We start from the raw sequence: 27,813 nt of genomic DNA on the forward strand, positions 1-27,813 counted from the left end.
AAATTCAGGGAGAACTATGTCACATTCCATGGGGATAATTTGATTCTATGGTGAGCACTCTTGACATTGAGGCCTAGAACATTACAGTATATTGTGCCAATTAGCTTTAGATGATGGTTTGAAGCAAGCAGGAATTTTCTTTATCAAATGTTTTAGACTATAGTCCTCTGTTTAGTTTAAAAAAAAAAAAAACACACACAAAAAAACCTGATGTGATTTGAATGGTATAAATTCAATTTAAATTTTCCCTATGAAAATCCTTGGTTTTTAATGCATTATAATTCTTATTAATACACTGAACATGTGAAAATGGCTCATGACCATAAAAATGTCCTCCTTCCCCAATCAAAACCAAGCAACAGTGATTGTACACAATTGGACCCATAAGCTTATACTTCTGAGAGAAAAGTGTTGGGGAAGTTTGTCCTATTATCCTGTCTTTGACGTTCACATAGATGACATATTATTAATATTCTCCTACTAGAGAGGAGGAAATTGAGGGCGAGAAAAACTAAGAAATGTGTGCAAATTCTCCCAGTTAAGTCAGGAGCAGAGCCAAGGGCCCACCTCTGGTGGTCATTCAGATGCCAAGTCCAGTGACCTTCCTGTTCTCTGTGCAGGCAGGTACACAAAAGGCACTTAATGATTGCTGAATTGAATACTTCCTCCTTGATACATCTGAGAAAGCTTAGTTTAAATCAACAATGATTGAGATCATATCAATGTGGGCTTTTTGTCCATTGGAACAGATTGTAACTAATGTCTTAAATAAAATTCTAAAAAACTGAATTAAAAGCAATCACCAGAATAAGCTCTATAGATACTTAGATGTAACAGAATATAATTTCAAGAAATTGTGATTGCATATTTATTTATAATAGGGTGGGTTAATTTTCAGAACAAAGAAATCATTAAAAGCAAATTAAGTTTCAAATTTATTTGCTTTGATACATTTATTTGAACTATGATCCTCAAGGTCAGCATCTGTAAATTTTGTCCTTTGTACATTCCTTTCCACAAAAGCAGCAGAGGAAATGCTTAAGACAAAAAGAGTTAAACTCGCTTCACTATACTAACATAAAAGCCTTCCTTTTTTCTAATTATCTCTTAATATAATTAGCAACAGATCATCAGTTTTCTTCAGTAACAAAAACTGCAACTCAGCACATCTCCAATATTCTTTACCTCAAGTTTCTGTGCTCGCTCTTTGCTGAGAGGCTCCAGCAGAAAACTCAAGTTGTTGTCATCTGCTAAGGAGCGAAGGTCAAAGTAGTATTTGGCATAAACACTGGCAGGAACATTAATATTAAACTGTAGGAGCTCCAAGAAGTGTCTTTCCATCTCATTCCTAGAGGAGATTAGAGAAGAAACACAATATATTCAATAATTTTACTCAAACTATCAGTCTACTTTTTAAAAATATCATTCTAAGCTACCAGGATGATTCTAAATTCTATTTTGAAATAAAGGCTACCAGCTGGATTAATACACTTAATGTTCAAACAAGGTACAGTTATTTATGGTCCTTTTTGAATCTCAACACTTTCAGTTGGGGATATCGAGGGCAAAAGGTTAGGGCACTGTTGTGCTCTCATGCTGCTGACTTAGGGGGCTCATTCTTCAGAGTTCCATTAGTGCAGCTGGACAATTCATACTCCATTCTCACTCTCATAAGGCCTCACTATAGTGATCAGATGAAAGGAATGATGTATGCTGTTTATTAGCTCTGAAGAACTTGCAGACATTTTCACCAGGCTGATAACAGGAAGGGGTTTATTGAAGTAGAAGCAGACCAACAAAAGGAGTAGGCATATCACCACGGCAACAAATGGATCTATGAAGAGCTACTGCTATTATCTCTAAGAAAAAAAAGCCTCTTGAAGCAACAAGGATTCATCTCCAAAATATTAAATAAATAAATAACTAGCACTAGATCTGAGATGGACGCCCATTTTTTCCTCCCTCCCCCTCAAAGGGCACAATGCAAGTTTTTGCTCATCTCAACACATATTGCCTGGTCAGTGCTACAGGAGAAAATACTCTTTTCATCAACGAAAAGCAAAAAAGATCAAAGATAAAATTTGTCTCATACCAAACCCACTTCACAAAATGAGCCATGGCCAAGGCAGGGATAGTGCATTCGCATGCTCTAGGCAGGGTTTGGAAATTGTAGTCTTGTGTTTCACTGTCCACCAGAAGCCTGGGATGTAAATCATTCTGTGTCATAGAAAGGCAAGCTTCCTGCCATTTAAAATATGAGCATTTATTTAAAAAAAAATTTTTTTTAATGAAGTGGACTTTATTGCCTTTTAAAGTAAAATACTCTGTGAATGTTAAGCTGTACAGATAGCAAGGCAGCAAATCTAATAACAGAGAAGAAAAATGGTGACAGTCTAGGGTGTTATCATATCTTCCTAAAAGTAAACAAGCCTAGATCTAGCACAAGTTCACAAGAGGTGAGCAAATGAAAAAAATATATATATTAATAATTTTTGCTGCTTTTGCTAGGGATTTTAATATTTTTTTTAAACAAAAGTAAAAATGTCCTAAACAGAATGAAAGAGACTTCCTGATTAAGTCATAAGGCTTTTAAGCTTTTAAAGTAATCTATTTTGCTCACTGGAGAGAAAAATAAATGCAAAAAAATCAATGGTTCATTCTGCGAAAAGCTGCTATAATGTGAGCAAAGCTTTGTGTTTTGTTATTCTGTCATGTTGGATCCTATTAAACCTACTGGAAAAATTAATTTCCTGTTCATGTAATGGGTAAGCCTATAGAAATGTAAATCTCATCATGTTTGGATGATGAGTTGATCAGGGTTTGATTTACTTCATGAAAATGCACATCACGATTTCTTTTATCCTTGTTATCTTAATACAGTTTAATTGTGTAGTGATACAGTACTTCATAGGATTAACATGTCTATTAATAGAGGTTTAATCATTGAAACAAAGTTATTACACCCACAGCATCACGTCTGATTTTAAACAAACATGTAGGCAAAAGCATGAACAACATATCATTTTTATATATATATATATATATATATATATATATATATATATATATATATATATATATATATATATATATAGTGAATTTGATTAACAGCTACTTAGTTCTCTTATTTCCTCTTTCGAAGACATAACTTACTTCACAAAGTAAACAAATTTTGAAAAATTATTCCAAGTATTTCATAGCAAATGAAATGAAAATTTCATCAAATTATTTTTAGAGCAATTGAAAAACTGATTTAGGAAGCAAAATGGAAGCAAGAAAAATAGGTCCAGCCTTAATTCCTATTCTATTACAAGTGACTACCCCCCCCCAAAAAATCTAAGTTACAATAACTTAACCACTTTTGAAAAAGACAAATGGCCCATGAATATAGTCACAATATTACCAAAGGATTCTGAGATAGGAAAGATACATGTGGTTGCTTGTGTCTCTTGGTCCTCTGACCATTTAAAAAATTAAAAATGAATATTATATAAATAATTCTTATTTTACAGTTGGAAAAAGGTAGAAAGTTTACAACTTACATGTCCTCAACTGTAATGTCCTTCAAGATCTGGCAATAGTCCACATTCCAAACTGCCTGATCATCCCAAACCTTGGAAGCAAGAAGAATGGCTCCCAAAACAATTCTTTTCCAGTTACTTGGGCAAATGTCAATCTCAGCATAAGTTAAAAGTCTTTCTAAGTAAACCTGAAAAAGCAGATCATTGGCCTTTAATTTTAGTTTAGTCTAAGTACAATGACAAGTTATTACAGGCAACTGGTTAGCTCAGGAAAATAAAACTCCATTTTACTAACCTTTTTTCTTAAAAGTGAATTTTAAAAACTGGTTTTAATTATGTAAGCTTCAAATAATTTTACCACAGCCTTACTTCATAACTGTTGTACCAAAAAAATTTCTACAATTTATGGAAAAAATCTATTGGTTCTACCAATGTTCTAGTTATGACATAGAAGCAAAAAATATCTACACCCAAAGCAAAATATCAATTAGTTTTGGGAAAGTTGAAGACTGTTTGACAAATTGGTCACACTAAAGTTGCAATGAGCAGACGTTGAGCTCAGCTATTAATATAAAGAACAAAGACTAAGGATGTCTGAAATTCCATCCTCACACACCTCATTCTGCATTTGCACACCCAAAATCAGCCAGCTCAAAATGTGTACCCCTGGTCATAAAGGTGGATGGCTCAGTGCAACCAATCTGCCATTGGAAGAATGCACCTTACTGAGAGTAGTATTGTAAAAGATTAGAGCAAAAGGGATTTTGGGTTAATCCAATCCCTTCATTTTACAAATGAGAAAACCAAAGCTTCAAAAGGTTAAGTGATTTGTTCAGTCAAATAAATGGCAGAACCTGAAGCAAACCTGGGTCTTCCTAATGCAAATGCAGCCGTTTTCCACCGGTACATACAATGGATCAACAATATCATCTTTAATAAAATGAACAGCATTGAAAAGCCACATTCAAGTTCATTGAACAAATATTTACTAAGGACTTACTAATGCAAAGCTATTAGAATTTTACACCCATATAATCCTCTATGGAACAAGGGAAGAACTTAGTTGCTTTTGCTTGCTTCAATGGAAGCTAGAATGCTTCTCTGGGTTTTAAGGGTGAAAACTGATGGTCAAGAGAGCCTCCCAGTGGCTACTTTGCAGTGTGACACTAAAGATAATAAATACAAAAGGATTCTGTGGTGCTTAGTGAAAGAACAATTGTTCTTTGAAGTTGCCTACCAAAACAATCCATTAAAAAGTATGTCCAAATTGCCCTTTTTAACATTCTCTCCCTTTCCCCCAAGTTACCATTTTTACCTGCTTATTTCAGCTCACCACAAAATACTTAATACCACATGAACTAGAAGTGATACCAGTCACTGAACCACCAATGTCACTTCACAAGATTGTGTTTTACAAGATGAATCAGACAAGGTTATATGCTGAATTACACAGACAGACTTCCCTCTCCATCAGTTACATGCCTGTATAATACATTATCTACATATATGTATGTGTATTTGTTTATATATACCTACACACACTCTAATGTATACATATATAGATATGTATATGTGTATATATGTGTGTATATGTGTATACACATGCTCATACACAAACCTATTTGAAGCACTATACATAAAGACAAAAAACAACTCCAAAAAAATACATTTAATGATTGTGAAAGTTACCAGACTTGAGAGCCCAGATTTGCCAGCCTCCTCTGGCTGGCCTTTTTATGGCCTTAACATTTTATGGAGTAGTTCAATTCCCGTGTACATTCAACTTTGGGGGGGAGGGGGTGTCTCTTGACACTTTCAATAGCAGTTCTGGTTTTGTGATAGAACTGCCAACTATCTGAAACCTGAATCAAACACAAAGGTGAAAAGTTTCTTTTTTATACCCTAGCGCAGCCTTCTCCATCTTCTAACTTTCACCACTGGGAGTCTTGGCCCTTAACCGAATGGTTAGTGACCACCACACTGACTATTTTAAAATTGTATACATCATCCTTCAATGACTGGTTGACTAGTGTTTTGTCATTTAAGGATCTTATCTTTAATATGATGAAACAAGACATACAATATGGATACAAAATAGGAATAAAAAAGTCCTTTCAAAAGGAGAAATACCTTACCAAAGTGACTATTGCACATTCTGCTGTTAGTTGTGCAGCACTAAAGAGAGTCCGGACAAATCGGTAAATATGCTTGTGATCGGGGTCATGCTTGAAGTAATCATCAGGAACATCATCACGCTGCAAAAAACCCAACACCGCCACTTAGTGCCCATAGAAGAAAAAGGAAGTCCTTTAAAAAAGATGCTTATTAAGAAAATGTGCAGCTGTTCTAGTGAGTGCACTGAGTATGGGTTTCCATATTACTCTGAGTCAATTTTGCATCTTATATCTCACCAAAGCCTGAAGGCCAGTGTCCTTAGGAGATCCACACTGGCCCCTCAGCCACCCCTGCTCCAAGAGTTTAAGGAGTTCAGGCCAATTCCAGGATTAATTTAAAGGTTCAAATTCACTCTAAGATGAGCCTGCCCTAAAACTAGTCTGGACCCTGAGGATGAAAAGGAGAAGATGAAGCAGCATACCTGAGCATTTGCCTACAGTTGCAGAACATAAGAGTAGAACAATGATATATTAAAAAAAGAAACATTAGATAATAAGAATTGAAAACCAAGCTTGAGGACCTTTACTAAGATCTGCTCACCTAGTCTCAAACGCCAATAGATAATCCAATGATAGAACTCTCCCCCTTCTCTATCTTGGAGCATGCGCGTACATACAGACATACGCGTGCACACGCACACACACACATACATACACTCACTCTTTTGTACTTATACCTCCCCCCCCATCTCTTCTACTTTCTGAGCCCACTACCATCTTACATCCTGCTTTCTGCATAGGCAAAGATTCAATAATTGTTTGAATAGGAATTTGAGCTTTTATTTATATTTCTTACCCAAGTATCAAAACAGTTTTAAAATAAGCATAAGTAATCAGGGTACAACAACAACAAAAGCATTAGCTTAGAAAGAAATCTGTTTTTGTTCTGTGTTTTTCCATGTTGGGGTGGAGGGATCCCATCATGACTTTCCCCACTGAATTTCTCATAGCACTGTTTTATAACTACCTAATCATTTTGGTATCAATACAAAAATTCAGTTGAGAATTAACTTTTAGGAAGCAGGCAGATAATAGGCTGCAGGTGTGCTCTGCCTTATAGCTCACTAGTGCCATAAAGTATTCATGAGGTAAAACCCATTCCAGGGAACATTTAGTTCCAAAAGAGCAGTATAATAATAATGAACAGTGTAATAAACCTTACAGTAAGGAAGTGAACATTAACTCAATTTTCACCCTGGGCTATCAATTGAATATCTATTTTTTTAAAAAATCTTTATATTTATCCTAGGGTTATAATGTTTAAATGATCTATAAAATGTTACTTAAGAGTATACACATAAATGCACACATAACCTTGGCAAAACTAAGGAACACCTGTTAAAAGTATGTAGGCTTAGAGAAATAAGGCTAGAAATGCAAATTTACATTTTCTGAATCACTATATAAACTCACCTGAAAGAGTGACAATGGAGACAAGGATGGCCTCGGACTAAGAAAGGGGGAGGTCCAAAAAGTTAGAGCTTCTAACTCATTGAGATATCATTTATCAAGTAGTTTGAAGTTTTCTACCCAAAATTTTCATCTATAAAAACATTTTACCTGAGAAATTTTAATCTAAGAACTAATCCTCTAAGTTTATTCTACTAGCTAACTTGTATCACTTCCTCTTTGGGAAATTTAATATGGAACCTCAGACATGTTTAGCTTTAATATTTTATATACTACATACTAGAATCCTTTGCCTCTGTGACTTTGTCTCCCCCAACAGTATAAGCTCTCATTTCTGAATGAATCCCACCAACTTTGATATTAATGAATCACTGGAAAAAAAAATCACTAAATGAAGCTAATATATACATCAAGTAGACCACCCTTACTTAACAAGGCTGGAACTTTTTTTTTTTTTTTTTTTGAGGCTGGGGTTAAGTGACTTGCCCAGGGTCACAAAGCTAGGAAGTGTTAAGTGTCTGAGACCAGATTTGAACTTTGGTCCTCCTGAATTCAAGGCTGGTGCTCTATCCACTGTGCCACCTAGCTGCCTCAAGGCTGGACAATTCTAACATTATTATAATCTCATCCCCCATGATAACGGCTTCAAATTTTTTCTATTATAGCCATCAATTTTATATGACTACCCAATTTGCCAATCCCACCCTCATGCCCTTCCTGATAACCTAACTTCCACTTCAATGAAGTGATGAAGGTCTATTAACATCAATCCCCTCAACTATTTTGAGAGTCACTGTTCTTTTAACTCCCAGAAGCAGGTAGTGTGGTAGAATAGAAAGAGCAAGCCAGGATTTGATTCCATCTTTTGGAGTCTCAATTTCCTTTATGAAAAAATGAAAGGATTGGCTTAAATGCTCCCTAAGCTTCCTTTTTGCTCAAAGATCCCATGATCCTTTGAAATTTCTAATCTTCATCAGGGATAATTTTCTATACTTCTTTGATCCCCTAATTTTCTCCCAACCTTCTACACATTTTCAATGACTCTTCTCTTTCCCCATGTCTAGGAATATACTCAGCTTTTCTCAGTCCTGCTGAATTTTTATCTGTCCTTTAAAATCCAACTCAAATGCTACCTCTTCCATGAAGACCTCTAATATTCCAATCCTAATGACCTTCCCTACTGAATTTCTCACAACTCCCTAATGATATTCACTTCCCCCATTGGAATTTAGGTTCCTTGAGAGCAAAATTTTTAGATAAAATTTTTTTGGTATCCTCAAAACTTAGAAAAATAAGCACATAATAAATTTTTGGTCAATACCTATATTAAACTCTGTGAGAGTGAGGGAATTAAGTTTCATCTCAATTTTTCACTGTTTTTTTCCAGTGCCTAAACCCAGTGTTTTGTACACAGCTGATATTTAATAAAGGTTTGCTGAATAAGAGAAACTTTAATTTTAGAAAATAGTGGTCATCCCTCATATATTTCCAAAGTGAGCAATAGTTTTCCTGGAGGTACAGCAAAAAATCTTCCAGACCCAACTTTTAACTACTTTCTGTATCTTGCAAAGTTTAATGCAAAGTGATGTATTAGTCCGAGTTATTAAGACTGAAGATCTATGTGGGTTAAAAGGGAAACAACAAATTTGTCAAAGTGTTTGTAAAAGCATCTGAGTTAGTAAAATACTGGAAAATAATAGCTTTTACTGAACATAAAAAAGGAATCCCAAAAATGTTTCATTTGGCACAGCCAGGTGATATAGTGAAGAGATGTTAGACCTGAAGTCAGAAGACCCGAGTTCAAATTCAGCCTCAGATATTTACTAGTTACCTAGTAAGCTGCTTTTCTCAATTTCCTCATCTGTAAAATGAAGATAATCTACCTCCCAGAGTTGTGAGGATAGTGCCAGGTAGAGAAACTATAGAAAACTATAGAAACTATAGAAACATCAATAAAGACAGTAGAGAGTTTAGGGACAACCTAATTCAACTCCACTTAACAGATGGTGAAACAGCCATATGGAGGTAAAGTGACTTGTTCAATGTCATACAAATAATGACAGCAGAGGGAGCAAATCCTCTTCCTATATCCCAGAATCTCTCACTTGTTAGATACTTGAACTTAAGGATGAAAGTATCCTGTTGGTCAACAGTCACAAGTCACCTAAATACAGATGACTGGGATTATGTATATAATAAAATAAAACATAACTAAATTTATAGCACCAACAAAAACTATCATTTTCTTAATTTGAATACACTACTATGTGATACACATCCATGTATCAAATGTAGTGGCAAAACATAACTCAAAAAAACCTACTTTGGGGATTAATTTGGATTTATAATTTTCAAAGGTCTGTGTAATCAGTAAGAACTCTCAATGAACTGGGAATGAGCTGGCTATATGGCATCTAGATATAGGTATAGGTATTTTAATGTGGATATTATATACAAATAATGCATTAAAATAGGAATAGCTCTTAAACCTTTATAGGGAATAACTTCAAATAGAGAAATCCTTCAAATACTATAAATAAAAAGAAAAAAAAAATTGGAGATATGTGGATGTATACTTTTTTTCCTTTTCCTGTCCTCCTCCCAACAGAAAAAAAGTTGAACCTAGCCTCAGCTAGACTAGAAATTAGGCTTAGCTGGGGAAAGCTGAAGTTTATAGCCTTTTAAATTAGTTCTGACCTTAACTCAATGAGAGGAAAAATGTTCTGAGTTCCAGAAAACATTAGGCAAGGGAACCAATTTTACTTGTTCTAGTTTCAGTTTCTCATCTGTACATTAAACACTTTTATGTCCTCTGGCTGTCCACATTTGCCCTCTCCTCCCATCATATTCCAAGGTCTTTTCCTTACTCTAATCAAAACTATTCTTGGGGAGCTCAGGGATTTGGTTTGCATTTGAATAGTAAAGCTCCTTGACTAAACAGATTTCTCATTCAATTTACTAAGCAACTAATTAAAGGTCTATTAGTGGTTAGAAAAAAACAAAAAACAAAAAACAAAACCAAAAAACAACCCCAACAGTGACTACTTTGGGAGGCTTACTTTGGGGAAGGGAAAGGTTGAAATATACTTGAACAGATGAGTAAATGCAAAAAAAAAAAAAAAAAAAAAAAAAAAAAATCCAAGATTTTTTCCAAGAGAATAGAATAACTAGAACATTAAGAAAAGATTTCCTATGATAGGTGACACCTGAGAGTTGAGTATGGATGAAGGTGGACAGTCTGTGCAAAGGTATAGAAAGGAGATGGGATACAAAGTAAGAGAAGAGCTAGCAGGACAATTTGGCTGAAACACAGTGTATGAATACGAAACAAATCTCGAAAAATGGGCTCAAATCAAATTGTGACAAGTTTTAAATTCTAAGCTGATAAGTTTTTTACTTTATCTTAAAGGTAAATAAGGAGTCACTGAAGGTTTTCAAGAAATATCAGTGAGCCAATGCTTGCTTATTCTATTCCCTTGCTTATTCTTATTCCCTTTCTGTATTTTATGAGAGTAAAAAAGGTTGTAATTAGCAGTATTTAGAGACTAATTAGATCTATTTGCAAAGGTTATTCAAAACGACAAACAAGAATGCTCAGTATCCAGGATCTTCCACATCTTCTAAGTCATTTCAAAGGACCTTCATTTGTGAAAGTGGGGAGCAAAAAGATCACCCAGAAAATGTAGAAGAGACAGACCTAGAAGAGATATTTTATCTCAGGACCCTCATAACTTTTCGTGGCCCATGCTTCTGTGATTATGATTTTCTTTGTTTAAATTTGTTTCTTTTAAATTTTTTTTATTTGCTATAGAATCTGAAAAGTGGCACTACCTAAATAAGGTGGTAAAAGACTTCCTATTATGATTAAGGCAGCAATATTCCTAACACTAAGGAATCGAGGTTACTTCCTATTCTTCTCAAAATAATATCATGGCACTATAAAATGGATCAGAGGCATAGATGAGGAACACTAGAATCTGTCAGTTATGGAATACAGTACAGTGGAAAGAGAATGAAATATGAAGGAGTACCAATTTTGGCTCTGCACCTTTGACCTTTTGAGGGACTTAGTTTGCTCATCTATAAAAATTAGGGGGTTGGCCTAACTAACCTACATTTATTATTCTATGATCTGTATGTAAGGTCCCATGGGAGTCCCAAATCTATGAACCTATTTAAATATGCAAACTGATGAAAGCTTCTTCACCAACGTGATGGATTTTGTTTTTAATACAGAAACTTTGTTATGAAATTTAATATCAAACTAACCATCACACAACAATGGGTTTTATATCTCATTAAAACTTTTACTGCTCTCCCCAGCTGATACCTGTGAATTATTAAAGTCTTAATTGAATCAAGTTTTTATAGCAACACTAATTGCTTAAACTAGCTAAAGGCACACTTGTAGCCAGTAAGCTACACTTCATTGGGATAATTGAAATAGTTTAACCTTATTAATGGAAGTATCTCTAAAACTTTACTAAGATCCTTTTATACATTAGTCATTTTTGAATCTTCTTTATAATAGATTTTACTCCCATTTATTCAGATTCAACTTCAATAAAAATTTAATACCAACTCTGCGTTCTGTATTTTACTGTTAGAAACCATGTGAAATAGCTGCATATAAAAAGTGTGCTCTTCAAGGAACATACCAGGTCAGGGAATATGATTAACATGAAATAATGGTTTCTGTGGTATTAAGAACAAAAGGTATTCAAAAAAGCAAGTGTTAGGGGGCAGCAAGGTGGCACAGTGGATAGAGCACCAGCCCTGAATTCAGGAGGAACCGAGTTCAAATCTGGTCTCAGATACTTAACATTTCCTAGCTGTGTGACCCTGGGGAAGTCACTTAAGCCCGGCCTCAAAAAAAAAAAAGACAAAAATGGGCCTTACATGCACACCATGTCCTTCTAAACAACTTATCTTGGACTTCGTTAAATGCTAAAAATATAAGCCTGGAGAAACACCCAGCACAAACCAGGTGAAGGTTTTCAATGTGGCTTTAGTGAGGTCTCCTGGCCTCTGTTTATGAAGTGATACCAACTATCCTCCTCCTCCATAGTGTTTTACAAATAAATTTATATTCCAAGCTATATAGTCTTTCCCTCTCCACTTTACAAGGTCATTAAATGTTGGCTAAAGACATTTCTGGATTTTTTCCCCTACTCCCTTTTGTGGTAACTGCATTATACTGACTAAAATTTTTGTAGAAAATAACTGAGTCATTATCTTTGCTTTAAACATTGTGAAGATCAATTTCCTCAAAATATTTCATGGGATTATGATAGATTATCAGAAAGTGCACTATAATAGTAAAATACTATGTAACATAAACTATCATATTATTAAAAATAATAATCATTTAACCTAAATTTATTTCAAAATAGTAGACATTAAATAGAGCATTAAAAAAATATATATACATCACTATGGGAAGTGGGATGAAATAATAAGGCAAGAGTAAGTGCAGGGCTATATTTGGAAGTAGGAAGACTGCATTAAATCCTGCTTCTGAAATTGTGGAGTCACAGCTTCCGTTTTCTCATCTGAGCATCTTATGTGAGAATGAATAAAAAGGGCTTTTTTGATGGGCCAATTTCAGAAAGGCCTGAAAAGACTTCATGAACTGATACTAAGTGAAGGGAGTAGAACCAAAGAACATTATATACAGAAAAGCAAAATTATATGATGTTCAATGAGATGACTCAGGCCAGTTCCAATACTTCTGATGGATAAAGTGCCATCCACATCCAGAGACAGAACTATGCACACTGAATGTGGATCACAACATAGTATTTTCTTTTTTTTGCTGTTGTTGGCTTGTTTTTTTCCCCTCTCATTATTTTTCCTTTTTGACATGATTTTTCTTGTGCAGTATGATAAATGTGGAAATATGTTTAAAAGAATTACATATGTTTAACTTATATTGGGTTGTTTGCTGTCTAGGGGAGGAGGGAAAGAGAAAAATATGAAACACAGGGTTTTTTGCAAAGATGAATGTTGAAAACTATCTTTGCATGTATTTTTAAAAAATTATAAAAAGGGTCTTTGCAAAGCCCTTTCACAGCACTATAGAAGTGTCAATTATTGCACCCAAGTAGTTTGGGCAGCAAACTGGATTCTTGAAGCTCATACTCCAATGAAGCAGTACTTGGTAAATCTTAAGATACCAGTTAAGTGACTCATCCAGTTATGCAAGGACCAACATAAATTTATTAGTATGTGGCAATGAAAGCTTTAAGTAGTTAGGCTTCTATGAAAAGAAGGCCCCACTGACAAAATCAAAGTCTATTAAAATATAAAATTATTTTCCAGAAACCCAAGTAACCATGTTCTCTTATAGAATCAACTGAAATAAACAGTATAGTACTACATTCAACTTTCTAATACTCATTCTAACTACTAAAGCTTTGTAACTATGAGCAAACCAGGAGAACAAAGACAGCCACCTTATTTCGAATAGGAATGAAATTAAAAGAAAACTTATTTCTGTAGTTGTAAAATACTATAAAAATAAATTAATTAGTATCTCTATAATTCATCCATGCACACATAATTTCAAGAGTAAAACCTGGTTGACCTTCACATATGAAAACTGCTTTCTAACAATGAGTAGTAGAGGATAAAGTCCAGCTTGGACAAAAAAAAAAAAAAAAAAAAAGAAAAGAAAAAGTGGTGGAGGGAACTTGCTTTGTATAAAACCTTATGTTAGAGAGGCAATAATGCTCTTTTCTCACTCTTCCTAAATTTATTTTTCTCATGTTAATTATTGTATAATAATACAATATAATTATATTAATAACATAAATAATATAATAATTAATTATTGTCTTGAAAAGGTCTTTATCTTTGTTTCTGATTTCTACCCATCTTTTAATTTCTACCACCTGAAAATAATCTCTAAAGGGTAAAAAGAAGCTCAATTCAGGATAGGGCTTCGATATAGAGAAAAGGGATCTCCAAATGCCACCCTTCTTCATCATTGGGAATATCTTTTTTTTTTTAATGGACCAATTCCATGTAATTGACAAGTTGGTCCCCAAAGGAGCCCTAATTTCAACTTAGTAACAATTTAAGAAGAAAACAATTATTCCTTTACTGAAGGGGGGAAAATAGAGGATAGGAAAAAAAATTAGAATATATAGCTAGTATACCTATTCTAATTTTACTTATAATAATACTAGAAGAGGTAGCTAGATGGTGCAGTAGATAGTCAACCATCAGACCTCAAGCACTCAACACTATGTAACATTGGGCAAGTTACTCCATATGTAACTAAGTTTTCTATAGCAAAAACATACCTTCTAGTTTCATTTAGATTAATACTAGAACTACAAGTGTAACCATGCTTTCTATAACAAAAATTGCTGAGTTTGACTGACATTTATAAAAACTTCTTTTCAACTACTAATGAGTATATGTTTATTAAATTTCATCTTATTTTTTGTTCTATTGCTCTATCCATTTGGTATTTTCTGGATGCCTATATTCTGAAGGCCAATATATTAACTATCCTCCTTTGCTTCATGACACTTGCACACTGACAAATACACAATTCACTGACAAAATTTTAAAAGCAAAAAGGGCAAGCATAGGCTCTCCCCTGGGTAAACTCCATTAAATATCTACCTACTAATGATTATTCTAGCTCTCTCTATGACTTTAATCTTCTCTTATCCAGTAATCTTTCTCCCCTATTCACAATTACATTTCTCCTCTGCTTGAGAAAAAAATCTTCACTGACCCAGATAAATTCTTTACCAACATCTTATGCCTTCCTTTTAAATAAATTTATTATCTACCAAATTGCTTCTGTTTTCCTATTACTTATTTTCCTAAATACACCAAAAATTAGTTTCTATCTTTTCAATTCCATTAGAAATTTCTCAAAGGTAACCAATTACTTTATTCTCATCTTTCCTGATCTCTCTGGTCAAGGATTCTTCATTTCAACTCATCACCCAGTTAAGGAAAAAGTCTTTAAAAGGAAAACAGCCTAACAGGAAATAGGAAAACCACTAAAGTTAAGGGGGCATTTTCAGAGTACAATTAAAATGTTCAAGCTACAGTTTTAATAGGTATCCTGGGACTATAATTATGATTCTCATATAAAGAGTTGTCAGATAATTAAAATTAATTTTTATCTTTAGAAAACAATAAAATAGTTTTCAGAAATTTATAAAACTTGTGCACAAATAAAACCTGGAAAACTTTAGAAAGTCTTATACAACCTTCTATTACTCTAAATTGCCTTGCTAAAGAAAGATGTATAATTAATTGTAACCATTCAATTTAAACTGGTCTTTCAGTTTGATGGACTAAGTTGAGTAGAGAACATAAAATTTGGTATGGATTTTCAAGTCTCTTGTTCAGTATTTAAAACATATATTACAAATATAGAAAGATTGAGCATCCTAAACTTTTTTCAGAAATCTATATCCTTCAGAAAAAAAGATAATTTTCTCAGCTCAAGAATAAGACAGAAAACATTCTATTTAATGTCTTAAGTATAGGAAGGCCTGTTTTCAATTAAAAGTAATTAAGATTTTTCTAAGAAATACATGTTACAGATTAAACTGTGGAAAGACAGTGATTGCTATGTTTTTTGTTGGAGAAAGTAGCATTAAAGATACAAAGACAGAAAGGTGACAATCTTGGCACTCAATCTGGAGACATACAAATGTTAAAGACCGTAAGTATTAGGAAATAAAATTGTGGTTACTGTAATCCTAATTTATTCCTAAAGGATCTTCCAAATATATAAATGTCCAATTAAATTTCACTCTAGAAAAAGTTACTTTCTGGGGGAAAAAAACGGGACTAGGCTTAGGAAAAAAATGGGACTAGGATTTCTGCGTTAATGTCCTCCTACCTCCCTACCCATCCCCAAAAGTTATATTACTTTTCCTACTTAGAATAAAAATATTTAACTTGCTGTTCTGGTTAAGAACCATAGAAATAATTAAAAATTAAAAATAAAAAAACCCAGCAATGCCATTTAAAAATTAAACTCCTTTATTATCTCTTCTGGTAACCAAGTTCAATTAATATTAAAGAAACAATAATACAAGACCCACCTAAAGCAATGCAAGGTTCAGACAACCTAAAATTTACCAATACAAATTTTTTGAATCTCTGCCTAAGACAACTTTCTTTTCCAATAATTTATCTGTAATAAGTGTTTCAGTAATTCTAAGAGATTAATTTATCAATCTTCTCAATATAAATAACTTCTAACATTTTCAAAAGCTTTTTGATAGCCTATTAAAATTTATCCTAAATGGTTTCTTCAATCATTTACCTTTATTGTCAGACATCTAAATAACGTCTTTATGTTGCTTTCACTTACCATTGAGATGGTCTGCTTAAACAATCTACTGAAAATGGGGAGGTACAATGCAAATGTACCACCCTAAAATTTTTTTATAGTAAGTCCTTCCACAGAACTTTTCACACCTCATTATTAAAGTTTCATTAGATTAACTGCTTGTAATCAAACCACTCTTATACTTCTCTTAATGTTGTGATGTGTGTGGCTTACCACCTTTGAAATTTAGTGCAGAAATTCTCTCAAAGTCAATCTAGTTTAAAAAAAAAAATGTATAGCTGCTAGACAACAGACTTTTATGATCAGATTTTTAATCCATTGATCAAAATAATTAAAGTTATAAGAAAATATTTCTGATTTACCATCAAGTGACTTAATTTTGACTTTCACGCTGTAGGATGTCACTGGAGGAATTTATTTTAAGAGGAATTTAAATATTCTGAATTTGCAAGATTGTTTTGACTAAAACTCTAAATCTTTCTGTCTTCTTTATATCATGATGGCAGAGTCAAGGAGATGTGAAATAGATTCAGCTTTTCATGTTAATTTTTAAAATCCTTACTAATAATCTACCTAAATATCTTTCTAAACTAAAGAGACTATCACTTATTTAATGATATTTCTAATATGTAATAAATGTAATGTTTTCTAACATATCATATACTATTTTTAAGTGCTTACTTATTAAAAATATCATCTTTATCCCATAGTGTAAACTTTTAAAAGGAGAGTTGTTGCAGCTTTTTAAAACCAATTTTGCCAAACAAAGCATGTTTAATACCTTCTCTTGTTACTTAAGTTCCGAAAGTTTTCATAAGCATAAAGAAAAAAATATGCTCCTTGATATTTTCTTATCTGAGCATTTAGTACTCACCATGAACTACTAATTACCCTAAAGTGTCAACAATCATTCTTATTTTGTGCTATTTCAGATAATCATTTCTTCTGTCCATAACTTTGATCAAAATAGGTACAAGATTTTCAAGTTTAGAGCTATAGAAAATTAACTTTTATCTCCTAACCTAGAATTTTTAAATAGTTATTCTTTAAATGCACACCAGATAATAGGAAAAAAAAAAACCCCACATGATTTTATAAAAAAAAAAGACAACCTCATGAAAAGACACTTACTGTGAGTGGATGGGATTTCTCATCAAAAATATCCAAGGATCTATCTGAATCTCTATAAAACAAGAGCATGCATTTTTTTAAACTAGTTCAGGAAATATAGTTATGAACTTAGTAAATTATCTGCCATTGGGGGTGGGAAGAAGCTTAAAGTTTAACATAGTTAGCAATATACATATACACACATATATATATGTAGTTTTGTAAACTGTCTTTCTGGATTCTAACATTGTTTTTTCTCTATTCTTTTTGAGACTTAGAACCTCAAAGTATGAAGGATAAAAGATTATAACAAGATTTGCCAACTGCTGCCTCTATATATTTTAATCTCTTTAATTGAAAGTAATTGCCCTATTTAATAGGCAAAAACCATTAAATATTAAACTGAGACCACGACCCCTTTAATTTAATGAAAAAAACAAAAACAAAACCTTCAAAACTTTAACATTCCCAATTACAAAATACAGTAGTGTCTGTAAGGGTTTACCTTAATGCTTATTAGAAAGGGAAAAAAAAATGTTAGGTAATAGAAATTCTAAAAATATATGAAACATTTAGGGATTTCTTCCCATTCTTCCTTTGCCAGCTTTTATGTTATTCTTCTTACATCTCATTGAAGCAATTTTATTTTGTCCATACCTGAGTTATTCATTGATGTAAGTAAACCCTTTTCACCTCTCTTCCCTAAGCTAGAGAGGACAATGCTTGATGACTAATAGTTGTTTGGGGTATTGAAAAGTTAAGGAACTTTCCTACAAAGCCAATAATTATTAAATTAGGCAGGACTTGTTCCCAGATCTGACCAGCTTCCTCCTGATCCACTGAGGCAAACTACTTTTCTAGCTGAGTCAACAGGGTACTTAAAAACAAAATTTTAAGACAGGTAAATCATTCAAAGTTTTGCCTTACCAACTTAGTGTGTCCATTTAATTAAAAATTATTAACTACAATTATGCTAATAGGCCCTTAAGATAAATGAAGTGAAAAAATTTGTATTAAATTTGTAATCACTTTCTAATTCTTCCTTTTCATACTTCTGAATGTGGTGAATACATGTTATAGGCACAGCATCTCTTTGTAAATATTTAAGATAAGCATGTCAAAGGCAAAACTAGAAATGATTCCCTCCCTCTTTATTAGTGTAAGAAAGCCTGTCTATGTTTTCACAGAGCTGGCTTTAATTATTTCCCTAAAAATGAACCAGACACATGCAAAGTGACAACTTGGAATAACTGTACAGTTGTAAAGGAGCTCACCTGTTTTTTATGTGGTAGTATATTGCTAACGTCACACTGTGGAGGAAAAAGATAGTTTTATAGCAACATATTACTTTTTCTTGACTGGATATCTCTTCTTTACAATGCATTTATTTTAAATAATCATGAAATTCTATGGGTGGGAATACTTTAATTCTTAAGCATACTATAATGACAGTTTTCTTGTCTATCTGGGTTATAGAGAAAAAATATAAAAACTTCAAAATAAGATTTTGTTATGACTATCCCAATTTATTCAATACATAAATGCTGAAAATTCCACACTTCATGTGCTTGCGTTATGTCTCTGTATAAAGTTATGTATTTTAAAGTAAATAGCTATTATAAGTCAGTTAAACATTGAAAAAGTATCCTTCCCTCACTACCAAACCAGTTCCCTAAGGATTTCGGTGTTATCTACCACTAGATAGCAAGTAACAAAAGATTTACTAAAGTCATTTAAAATTCATTTTATGTAATTAGCAAAAAACGTTTAAGTGGGCTCAATATAGAAGACAGAAGCTTCTATGAAATTTACAGTGATAAATGAAGCATTTATCAAATTTAAAAATTTAAATGTAAATTTATGGCAAGCAGTCAATAAATTATTTTGAAAGAATACTGGATAAACTTGTCTACTAAAGCATGAAACTGTTCATACATTAACTTTTATTAACAACTACTGACATCTTCCATTTGATTTCAGGATCTAAAATAAAGCTTAAAAAGAAAAAGAATTAGGGGGAAAAGAACAAATTTTAAAAAATGCATTAGCTTAAATGTATTTAAGAAAATCATTTACTACTTTTAAAAATGTGCTAATTTATGATATATTTATAGTATTCTCCTCAGGGAGCTATTTTAAAGAACATATAATAATATTAGTTTTCTGAAGGTATATTTGGTAAACAATCTTAACATAGTTTAATCTAGTAAGTATTTTAACACCTTTTCTGAAATCCTGCTTACAATTATTAGTTTGCTCAATAAACTCTTTTTGTATTGGCACTATTCCAATTACTTTTTTAAAATTAGTGGAATCTGGATTTGCAAAACTTTACTGTACTAAAATTAGGCATTTAAATGTAACTCAAAATTCTATGAAAAAGTAACAAACTAACCTAAAAAGGTTTTTTAAAATACTTTTAAGGGAAGTTTGAGGTTCAGGGGGAAAAGTGTCATCACTCCTATATTTTCCTATCCCTGATCAACCATCACCCCAATTTCAATGAAGCTATGAATACATCTTTATTGAGTGATTCCTAGTTGGTATGACTGCTTGCTATGCTGCTGCTGCTGCTACTACTACTACTACTACTACTACTACTACTACTACTACTACTAAAGCCAAGAGAGAAAAGGGTATTCTGAAATAATATAATTTGAGATTGACAAATTATAAATATTTCCACAAGACAACTTAAGTTCATAATGCTGAAAGAAAAAGTTATCATGAAATATATCACTATTCTGAAATATGATTTATATTCTAGAGGATATTTATTTATAATATTTGTTTACCTTGTCTCCAGTCTAGAACAAAAATGCACAGCATTTTTAGAACTGGGAAATCCCAAAGAATTGTATTTCCTAGTTCTTAATGCAGTGATCTGTTCCTAGGCACTAAAAATGCTTAAAAGTTGTGCCTTACACAATCTCTTAATTTTCTAAATTTCTTAAAGAAGATTGTTTTGAAATATTATTCTCTTTTTATCCATACCCTTTCTTTCTCAGATGAATAAGCCAAAAGTCTATATACTGAAAAGTTACCCTACTAATTTTGAATCACTTCCTATTAAGTCATTGAAATGACCATTTCACAATGCTCTATTCCAATTATTTTCAGTGAATGGTGAGGAGCACAATATAAATTAGGTTTAGCATGTATCATTGCTCTGTTACTTATCTAAATGTCTGAATTATTTGTATACAGGTTCTGTATGATGTTAATCTTTAATGTTTAGGGCAGGTATTCTTAACTTTTCTACATTACTGACCTCTTTCTCTAGCAGTTTGGTGAACTCTATGAACCATTTCTTGAAATAATGTCTTTTAAATGCACAAGACATAGGATTACAAGGAAAACTAATTATTCCCAAAAAATAGTTATTAAAAAAATTCACTGACCCCAGGTAAAAATACTCTCTACTTAAGAATGTAGATCTATTTTTAACTTTAGAATCCTTGTTTCTACTAATACTAATTAATACTAATCATGCTAATAAAAAAGGGTAGTATGGGAAATCTTATTGGGTAGAAAATAGAAAATAATTCAGTTTGCACAGAAGTCCTATCCTTTGGTCACACAATACTGGAAAGTCCTAGTAAGGTAAAAACCAAAACAATCCTGGGTAGCAAATAGGTTGGGAGTCAAACATGCTAGGTACTAGATTGGCCTCTTTCTTATTCAAGCAGCTGCCATGATCTTGGATCTCCTGATACATACATATACATTCCCTGGCTTTATTTTCCAACTCTGCAAATTAGGGTAATTGAACTAAACTTCTAGAGTCCCTCCCAGCTCTGAAATTGTTATCTGGTTTTTCTAGAGTGTATCCAAGTCAGTAAGATAGCATTTAAGCTACTTTAGCTTAAAAAAAAAACCTACTTAAAATAAAAAGTCACTAAGCAAAATTGACAAGGATTGGCCCTTTGAGGCCTGAGCATTTCCAGAAGCTACATTTGATACCAAGTTAAATCAAGTGAAAGAGAAGCATAAAAAACTTCTGAAAAAAAGAATTACTTTCAAAATAGAAAGTTGGATTCTATGCTTTCAATTTCTCTACTGGGAGGTACCCCAAACCAAGAACTTACAAAGTTGATTAATATTCCCTTCTCCCAAATCTGGCCAGAAATTATCTTGGCAACACTTTTTTTTTTTTAAACCCTGATGTGTCTTTTTAAATAGCTTAATATTAAATATTCTGATTATAAAGATATCAAATTTTACATGATCAATGCGTATCAAACCTCTTACCTGTATTCTATTTACTCTCAGCAGATCAAAGAGAGGAAGGAAGTTATTTATAAAGGAGACTGTTCAAGATTACTGAAAAATTTTAAAAGCTATCTTTAAGGAATACCTTTTCCCAAGCACTGGATTTTGGAAATGTTTGCAACAGTTTCCTAAAAATCACTCTTTGAAGCATTACTAACCCTCTCATGCCTTAACCTAAGATTTTAAAGATAATTTTAAAGATTTTAAAGTTAATTTTTTCCATATTATTTATTCTGAGAATTTTATTAATTATTTTACTTCTTTTCCCCACAGTAATCGACTGTGGGGACAAAAAATAAGTTTTTCTACTTTCTACCTTTGAATATTAGCAAAGTAAAAGAAAACTAAAAGATCATCTGTCATCAGCTGTTGTTACTAAAAGGGATTTTATTCATCTAAAGGATGGCTTCAGATTCAGTGTTAATTAAAATGGGGGTGGGAGGGAGAGAAAGTACTATTAGTATAAAACTCTGTACCTAGACATATAAACCTTGATGATAGAAAATATTCTCCTCCTAAGAGTTTCTATTAGCCAGAGTATACAATTTTTTTTTCGGCAATATTTTTTTAAACTACTTATGTTTTAAAAATTGAAGCCCACTTATGGAATTTTTGAAACATCAGAATTTGGTTCTTTACTACAGAAACAGTAAGAACTTTATCCAACATCAACATAGTTATGAATTTAACTCAATAGTATCAAAGTTTGGAGAGGAGGTGTGTTGTGATCATTATGTTTGCACACACAAATGTATACGACATGGGCATATGGTAACTTTAAGAAAGCTTTTGGAAGGCATAAGGTAACAAGGAATATTTAGGTAGGGGGATCTCCTGGGTAATGTTACACTTTGGCTTCCAGCAACTTGGAAGGAGTTTATTTTTTTTCCCCTCTAAGTATGAAAATGAGATCCAGATGTTCCCTAACCTTGAGGAATTCTAATGCATGTAATAACCAAAAAATCTGAATATATTTTCTGCTAGAGACTATATTGCAGCAAAAATAGGTGAGAAATGGGATGGACGATAAACATTTCACTATAGGTATGCAGTTTTATTACTGTGTACCCAGAGTTTTCATTCAGTGTTGAAGTGAGGGTAACATACTAAACAGGAAGATTTCTTTGAGAAGATTCTTTTTGTTTGGGGAATTTTATGCTTATAGTTTACTAAAGTACCTTTGACTGCATACTTGGCATAAGGCTCCTTTATAGTTTTCAGAACCAGAATATGCATATTCTTTATCAGAACATAACTACAGTGAATGACTAATTGCATTTTCTTATCTTCATTTACTATTTTGAGAATTACTTTTCCCAAGTAAAAAAAAAATGTCTCATGCTCTACTCATGTCTAACCTAGAGATAGGGGAAAAATAAAAGCCCCAGTTGGATGACCTTAGAAATATACAGGGTTACCACCACAAATTTATTTTTTCAAATTAGAACGATGATATAGGAAGCCAATTAAAAAAAAAAAAATGGAAGTTTAAATTGTTATAAGAAAAAGAGCATCAGAAATTCAATGAAATAAAAAAGGCAACTACACTGTATTGCCAGCAGGGGGACAAGCCATCTCTTCCAAAAGAAACCTGGAAAGAAATGTGAGCTCCTTTTAGTCCTTCAAAAAGAAATTAAAAGATAAGCTTGTCCAGAAATTCCTTCAACATCAAAGCATTTTCCTCATTTTTCCCAATGCTTGAGTTTATTTAAATAATATAAAGCATCAAATATAAGATTTTTCTGTGATACCTTAGTTTTTTTCCTCTTCATTCATTAAGGTGTAGTAAATAAATATCCACATTAAGGTCTAAGAAATCAAACTAGAAGCTGACACCAGTTTCTGAGAAACAAGCTACTGAGTGTCAATTCAGTGACTAAAATTGACTTGAGCTCAAAGTTTCCAAATTTGCTTTTGACATGAAGAAAGTGTGATCCGTTACTCAACCGTTATCACTTTTTAATTGTACTTACCACTTGATTGTGCTTCTGAGATTAGGCTGGCTGACTGTGCTGTCATCTATAAATATTGTTGAGCATGAGCTATACTTTTTAGTGAGCTGCCCTGGAGACAACTGAAGGAGAAAGGAAATAAAAAGAAATTATCATGGTAATTTTAAAAATTATTTTCCCTCTACAGATTACAACTTCAAAACATGAAAATACATGTAAGACACACACCCAAATGCAAATAAATTCCTTAAAATTTGATACAAAATTATGATATATTTTATATTGATGATAATACCATGTATGCATGAAAGACATAAAAATTTGGAGTTAAAGAAATATGAGCAACAAATTATAATATTTTTACTTGAAAAGTATTTTTAAACTAGTTAGAGAATCAATGAATCACTTGTTAGTGTCTCCTTTTTTGTGTCTTTTCACACACACAAAAGATTTGCGGTTTTTTTTTAGGACTAACTAAAAAGTTGAAAATTTATTTTTATATTCTGTGTAACAATTCAATATGGACTGATACAGTAAATATTCCTAACAATAAGATGCTAATAGATAAACTTCATAGAGGGGCACTGTATTGTAGTGAATAAGAAACAATAGGCAGCACAGTCACACAGCTGCCCTTAATCACCTCTGACACACACTGGCCAGGTAATCCTGGGCAAGTCCTTTTACCTCACTGGGAATTACTCCTCTCTTTGCCAACTTCCCTTTAAACTCTCAGGTGATGGAGCAGAGTACACAAAGAATCAGGCTTGGAGTCACAAAGATCCAATTCAAAAATGACCTCAGACAATTAATAACTATGTGACAAATCAGTTAACCGTCTGCCTCAATTTCCTCAACTGTAAAACAAAGCTAATAGTTTCTCCTTCCCAGGGTTGTTGGAAGGATCAAATGAGATAACAGTCACAAAATATCTGCACAGTGCCTGGGATATAATATGCACTAGTGCATTATATAATATGCACTTTGCATATATTATATATAGTTATAGCAAAGCATACTTTGTTACCTTTTTTTTTTTAACAAGTATTGTGTATATTTTAAAAAATTAACAAAATTGCATTGCTTTGAAAACATTTTACAATTCAGATAAACTTAATGAGGACCATAACTGTCTAGTCCTATCCTGATATTGGTAGTACTTCTGGATAACTTCAGATAAACTTAATGAGGACCATAACTGTCTAGTCCTATCCTGATATTGGTAGTACTTCTAGATAACTCTTGTAACATTTAAATTAACTAAAATCTTGGATAATCAACATGTAAGTTACTGATAAAATGCTTCTCTCCAGTTGCTTTAATAATAAGATTACTATTCCCTTTGTTTCTTGGCTTGAAGTTATACCTGAATCATTTTCTTCATAGATGAATTAGAAAAGGGGATGAAAATAATCCTCTATTTGAGGATTATGTTTAAATTTAACATAACTTAGTTTTTAATAAGTGAGGGGAAAAATAATTCATTTTGCTTATGAAATAAAATAAAAAATCTCAAATACTTGTAATGCTTTCATTTATGATCTTTTTAAAGTTACTAAGTAGGATAAAGATAATACTTCAAAATCACTTCCATCAAGTACTCCTGAAGTTCCCCTAGACACACAACCCTATAAACAAAAGAAATAACAGGACCAGTCTCCAACTCCTAAAGCCGTAGGACAAAAGTCATCCACCTGTTTGTCTCTAGGCTGAATCCATCCCAAGCAAAGTTGTTAAACACTAGGAAATGGTTAAACTTGGGCCATAACCATATTCTTAAGTCTTGTAATAAACTTCTGGTGAGGAGAGTCATGAGAATCAACACATCCAAAGGAATACAAGAAAATAGTCACTATTTTTCATATTCTTCCCAAGCTATTAGCTCAAAGATTCAATATCTAGCCTTTTATTTATTTTTTTAAACCACAGCAAAGTAATAGGGTATTACGAATGCAGTCCAACTCAGCAAATATTTGGGAAAGGTAGGATGAGCTGATGAGTCAATGGAAGTACACATTTATTTCTGGTTCATAGATGATATAAATGAGCCCAACATTCAGCCTTCCACTGGCACTCTGATTATATTATCTCACTTGATCGTCATACCACCCAGGGAGATGGGTGTTATTATTATTCCTATTTTACAGTTGAAGAAATAGAGGCAGAGATTTAGTGACTTGCCCAGGGTCAGAGAGGTCCTAGGTGTCTGAAGCTAGATTTGAAACAGCTCTTCCTGACTCTAGGCCAAGTGCTCTCTCTACCTACCTGCCTTACTGTAGCTGTATACATTTTGAAACAGATTTCTGTAACAAGGACAAGTATATTAACAAAATGTAGAGAGCTTATTAATTTTTTAGGAGAGTTCTTATATCATCTCAACTCATTTAGTACAAATTTCTCAAGAAAATTTTAAGATATTTGAAGAATAAGGAAAAGAAGGGTATCTGGCACAAATAGATTGGAAAAAAGCGCCTTTGGTATAAAAGCAGATAAAAACCATAAACAGCTATTGTAAAGATCATAATTTGAAACCATATTTCCCAATCAAGCATCAACTTAAACTCAATACTCCTTCCACTAAAAACTTCTATATATTACTATCTTCTTTAGTTTCTTTAAATGCTATAATTCTTTTTTGGTCTAAGTTTCCAATTCAAGAGCTTACCAAAAAAATTGCAAGCAAAATTCCCATCATTTAAACCATTAATGCAAATTATTTTACACAGGTTGAATATTTTAAACTAAGATTTTAGAAAAGAGAAAAAAAATTTATCCACATATAAAAATTTATATTAGTTGTCAAAGATTTATCTAGATATCTTGCATTTTTAATTTCAACATGTTTTTAAAGTACAAGAATGTTGGCTGAAATTCAACTTTTAAATGGATGTTAAAACTGAAAAAATATTGAATCAAAAATATTTCTCTCTGAATATATATATATCTATTAATATATTAAAATCAGTAAGAAATGCAGAATAACTCACAGGCAAAAATAGTGTTAATATAATATTAAATATTAGCCTATTTTTGTTCGCTAGGGATCATGGTATAGTTAATTATATGTTTACTTTTCAGTTACTTAATTCTTTAAAAAAACTTAACTTGAACTGTGTTTACTTACATGGTTTATATGGTTGCTCTTCCTCTTTTCTCTCACTAAGAACAAAAGCAAATTAACTGATTAATTCCATTATCTTCAGCTTGAAAAAGTTAGTGAAATTTGAAAGTTAATTTGGAGATGCGCATGCATGCGCATACATGTATACACACATATATAAACACTTTATATGTAAAATTAATTTCACTACATATTAATTTCTACATAGTATGCAGGATATTTTATTCCATTTTGTAGTCCTTAATATAAATTCTAAAATTACCAGACAAGATAAGCTTTCCCACAGGGATAAAGGATCTCACAAAATGAAATCTGTAATAACATTATCAATTTCACTCTGGAGCCTGATACATATACAAAAAGGTTCAGAGAAACAGGCAGAACAAATGAGGTTAGCAATTAAAGCCATTTAACTTTCTCACATTTTATTCCTCATCAGCATCATAAAAAAAGAAAGGAAGAAAAAGGTCCCATTCTGAGTTCAACAACTGAAAGTCCAATGTGCTGATTCACTGCTACCATGCTTTACATATCCCAGTCATTCAATGGTTCTATATTACATTGTTATTATAAAATTAAATAAATTATTTTTTGAAACAGTTAAAAACATTGTATTTTCAATTAAATCCTCCATGATACACAATCCTGTACTACTCATGTCTATGTAGATGAAATGGCACTAAGGCTACCCAGTTCCTTGGTACTCTCCTAATGTCTAGCATGCTGCTGGGGGCAGTGTAGAAACCAAAGCGATGATGATAAAGGAGCTATGTGACAGCTACAACCTTCCATTCATTTAATTTTCCTACTCTTTTTTCTCTTGAGCAAGACTACTCAATGGTTCCTAAAAAAAAAGGAAACTACTTTTTCTTTGAGAAAGAACAATTCAGGTGATTTACTCAGACAGGCAGAGTATACA

At 32.6% G+C, this 27,813-nt stretch overlaps 1 protein-coding gene across 5 annotated transcripts in view; it reads right to left on the reverse strand.

The window, feature by feature from the left end:
- The window catches only part of CCNYL1 (cyclin Y like 1), a 58,143-nt gene that overhangs the window by 2,011 nt on the left and 28,319 nt on the right, over positions 1 to 27,813 (reverse strand). For all 5 annotated transcript variants that reach the window (XM_074298899.1, XM_074298898.1, XM_074298900.1 and 2 more), the window contains 7 exons: positions 26,898 to 26,932; positions 23,795 to 23,895; positions 18,824 to 18,859; positions 17,571 to 17,622; positions 5,657 to 5,776; positions 3,543 to 3,709; positions 1,186 to 1,348 (listed from right to left, as the gene is read on the reverse strand). In XM_074298899.1, coding sequence (XP_074155000.1) covers positions 1,186 to 1,348; positions 3,543 to 3,709; positions 5,657 to 5,776; positions 17,571 to 17,622; positions 18,824 to 18,859; positions 23,795 to 23,895; positions 26,898 to 26,932 — 674 coding nt within the window. The remainder of the gene's footprint in view (positions 1 to 1,185; positions 1,349 to 3,542; positions 3,710 to 5,656; positions 5,777 to 17,570; positions 17,623 to 18,823; positions 18,860 to 23,794; positions 23,896 to 26,897; positions 26,933 to 27,813) is intronic.

This window comes from Sminthopsis crassicaudata, chromosome 3 (assembly GCF_048593235.1).
Source record: "Sminthopsis crassicaudata isolate SCR6 chromosome 3, ASM4859323v1, whole genome shotgun sequence".
NCBI classification, from domain to species: domain Eukaryota; kingdom Metazoa; phylum Chordata; class Mammalia; order Dasyuromorphia; family Dasyuridae; genus Sminthopsis; species Sminthopsis crassicaudata.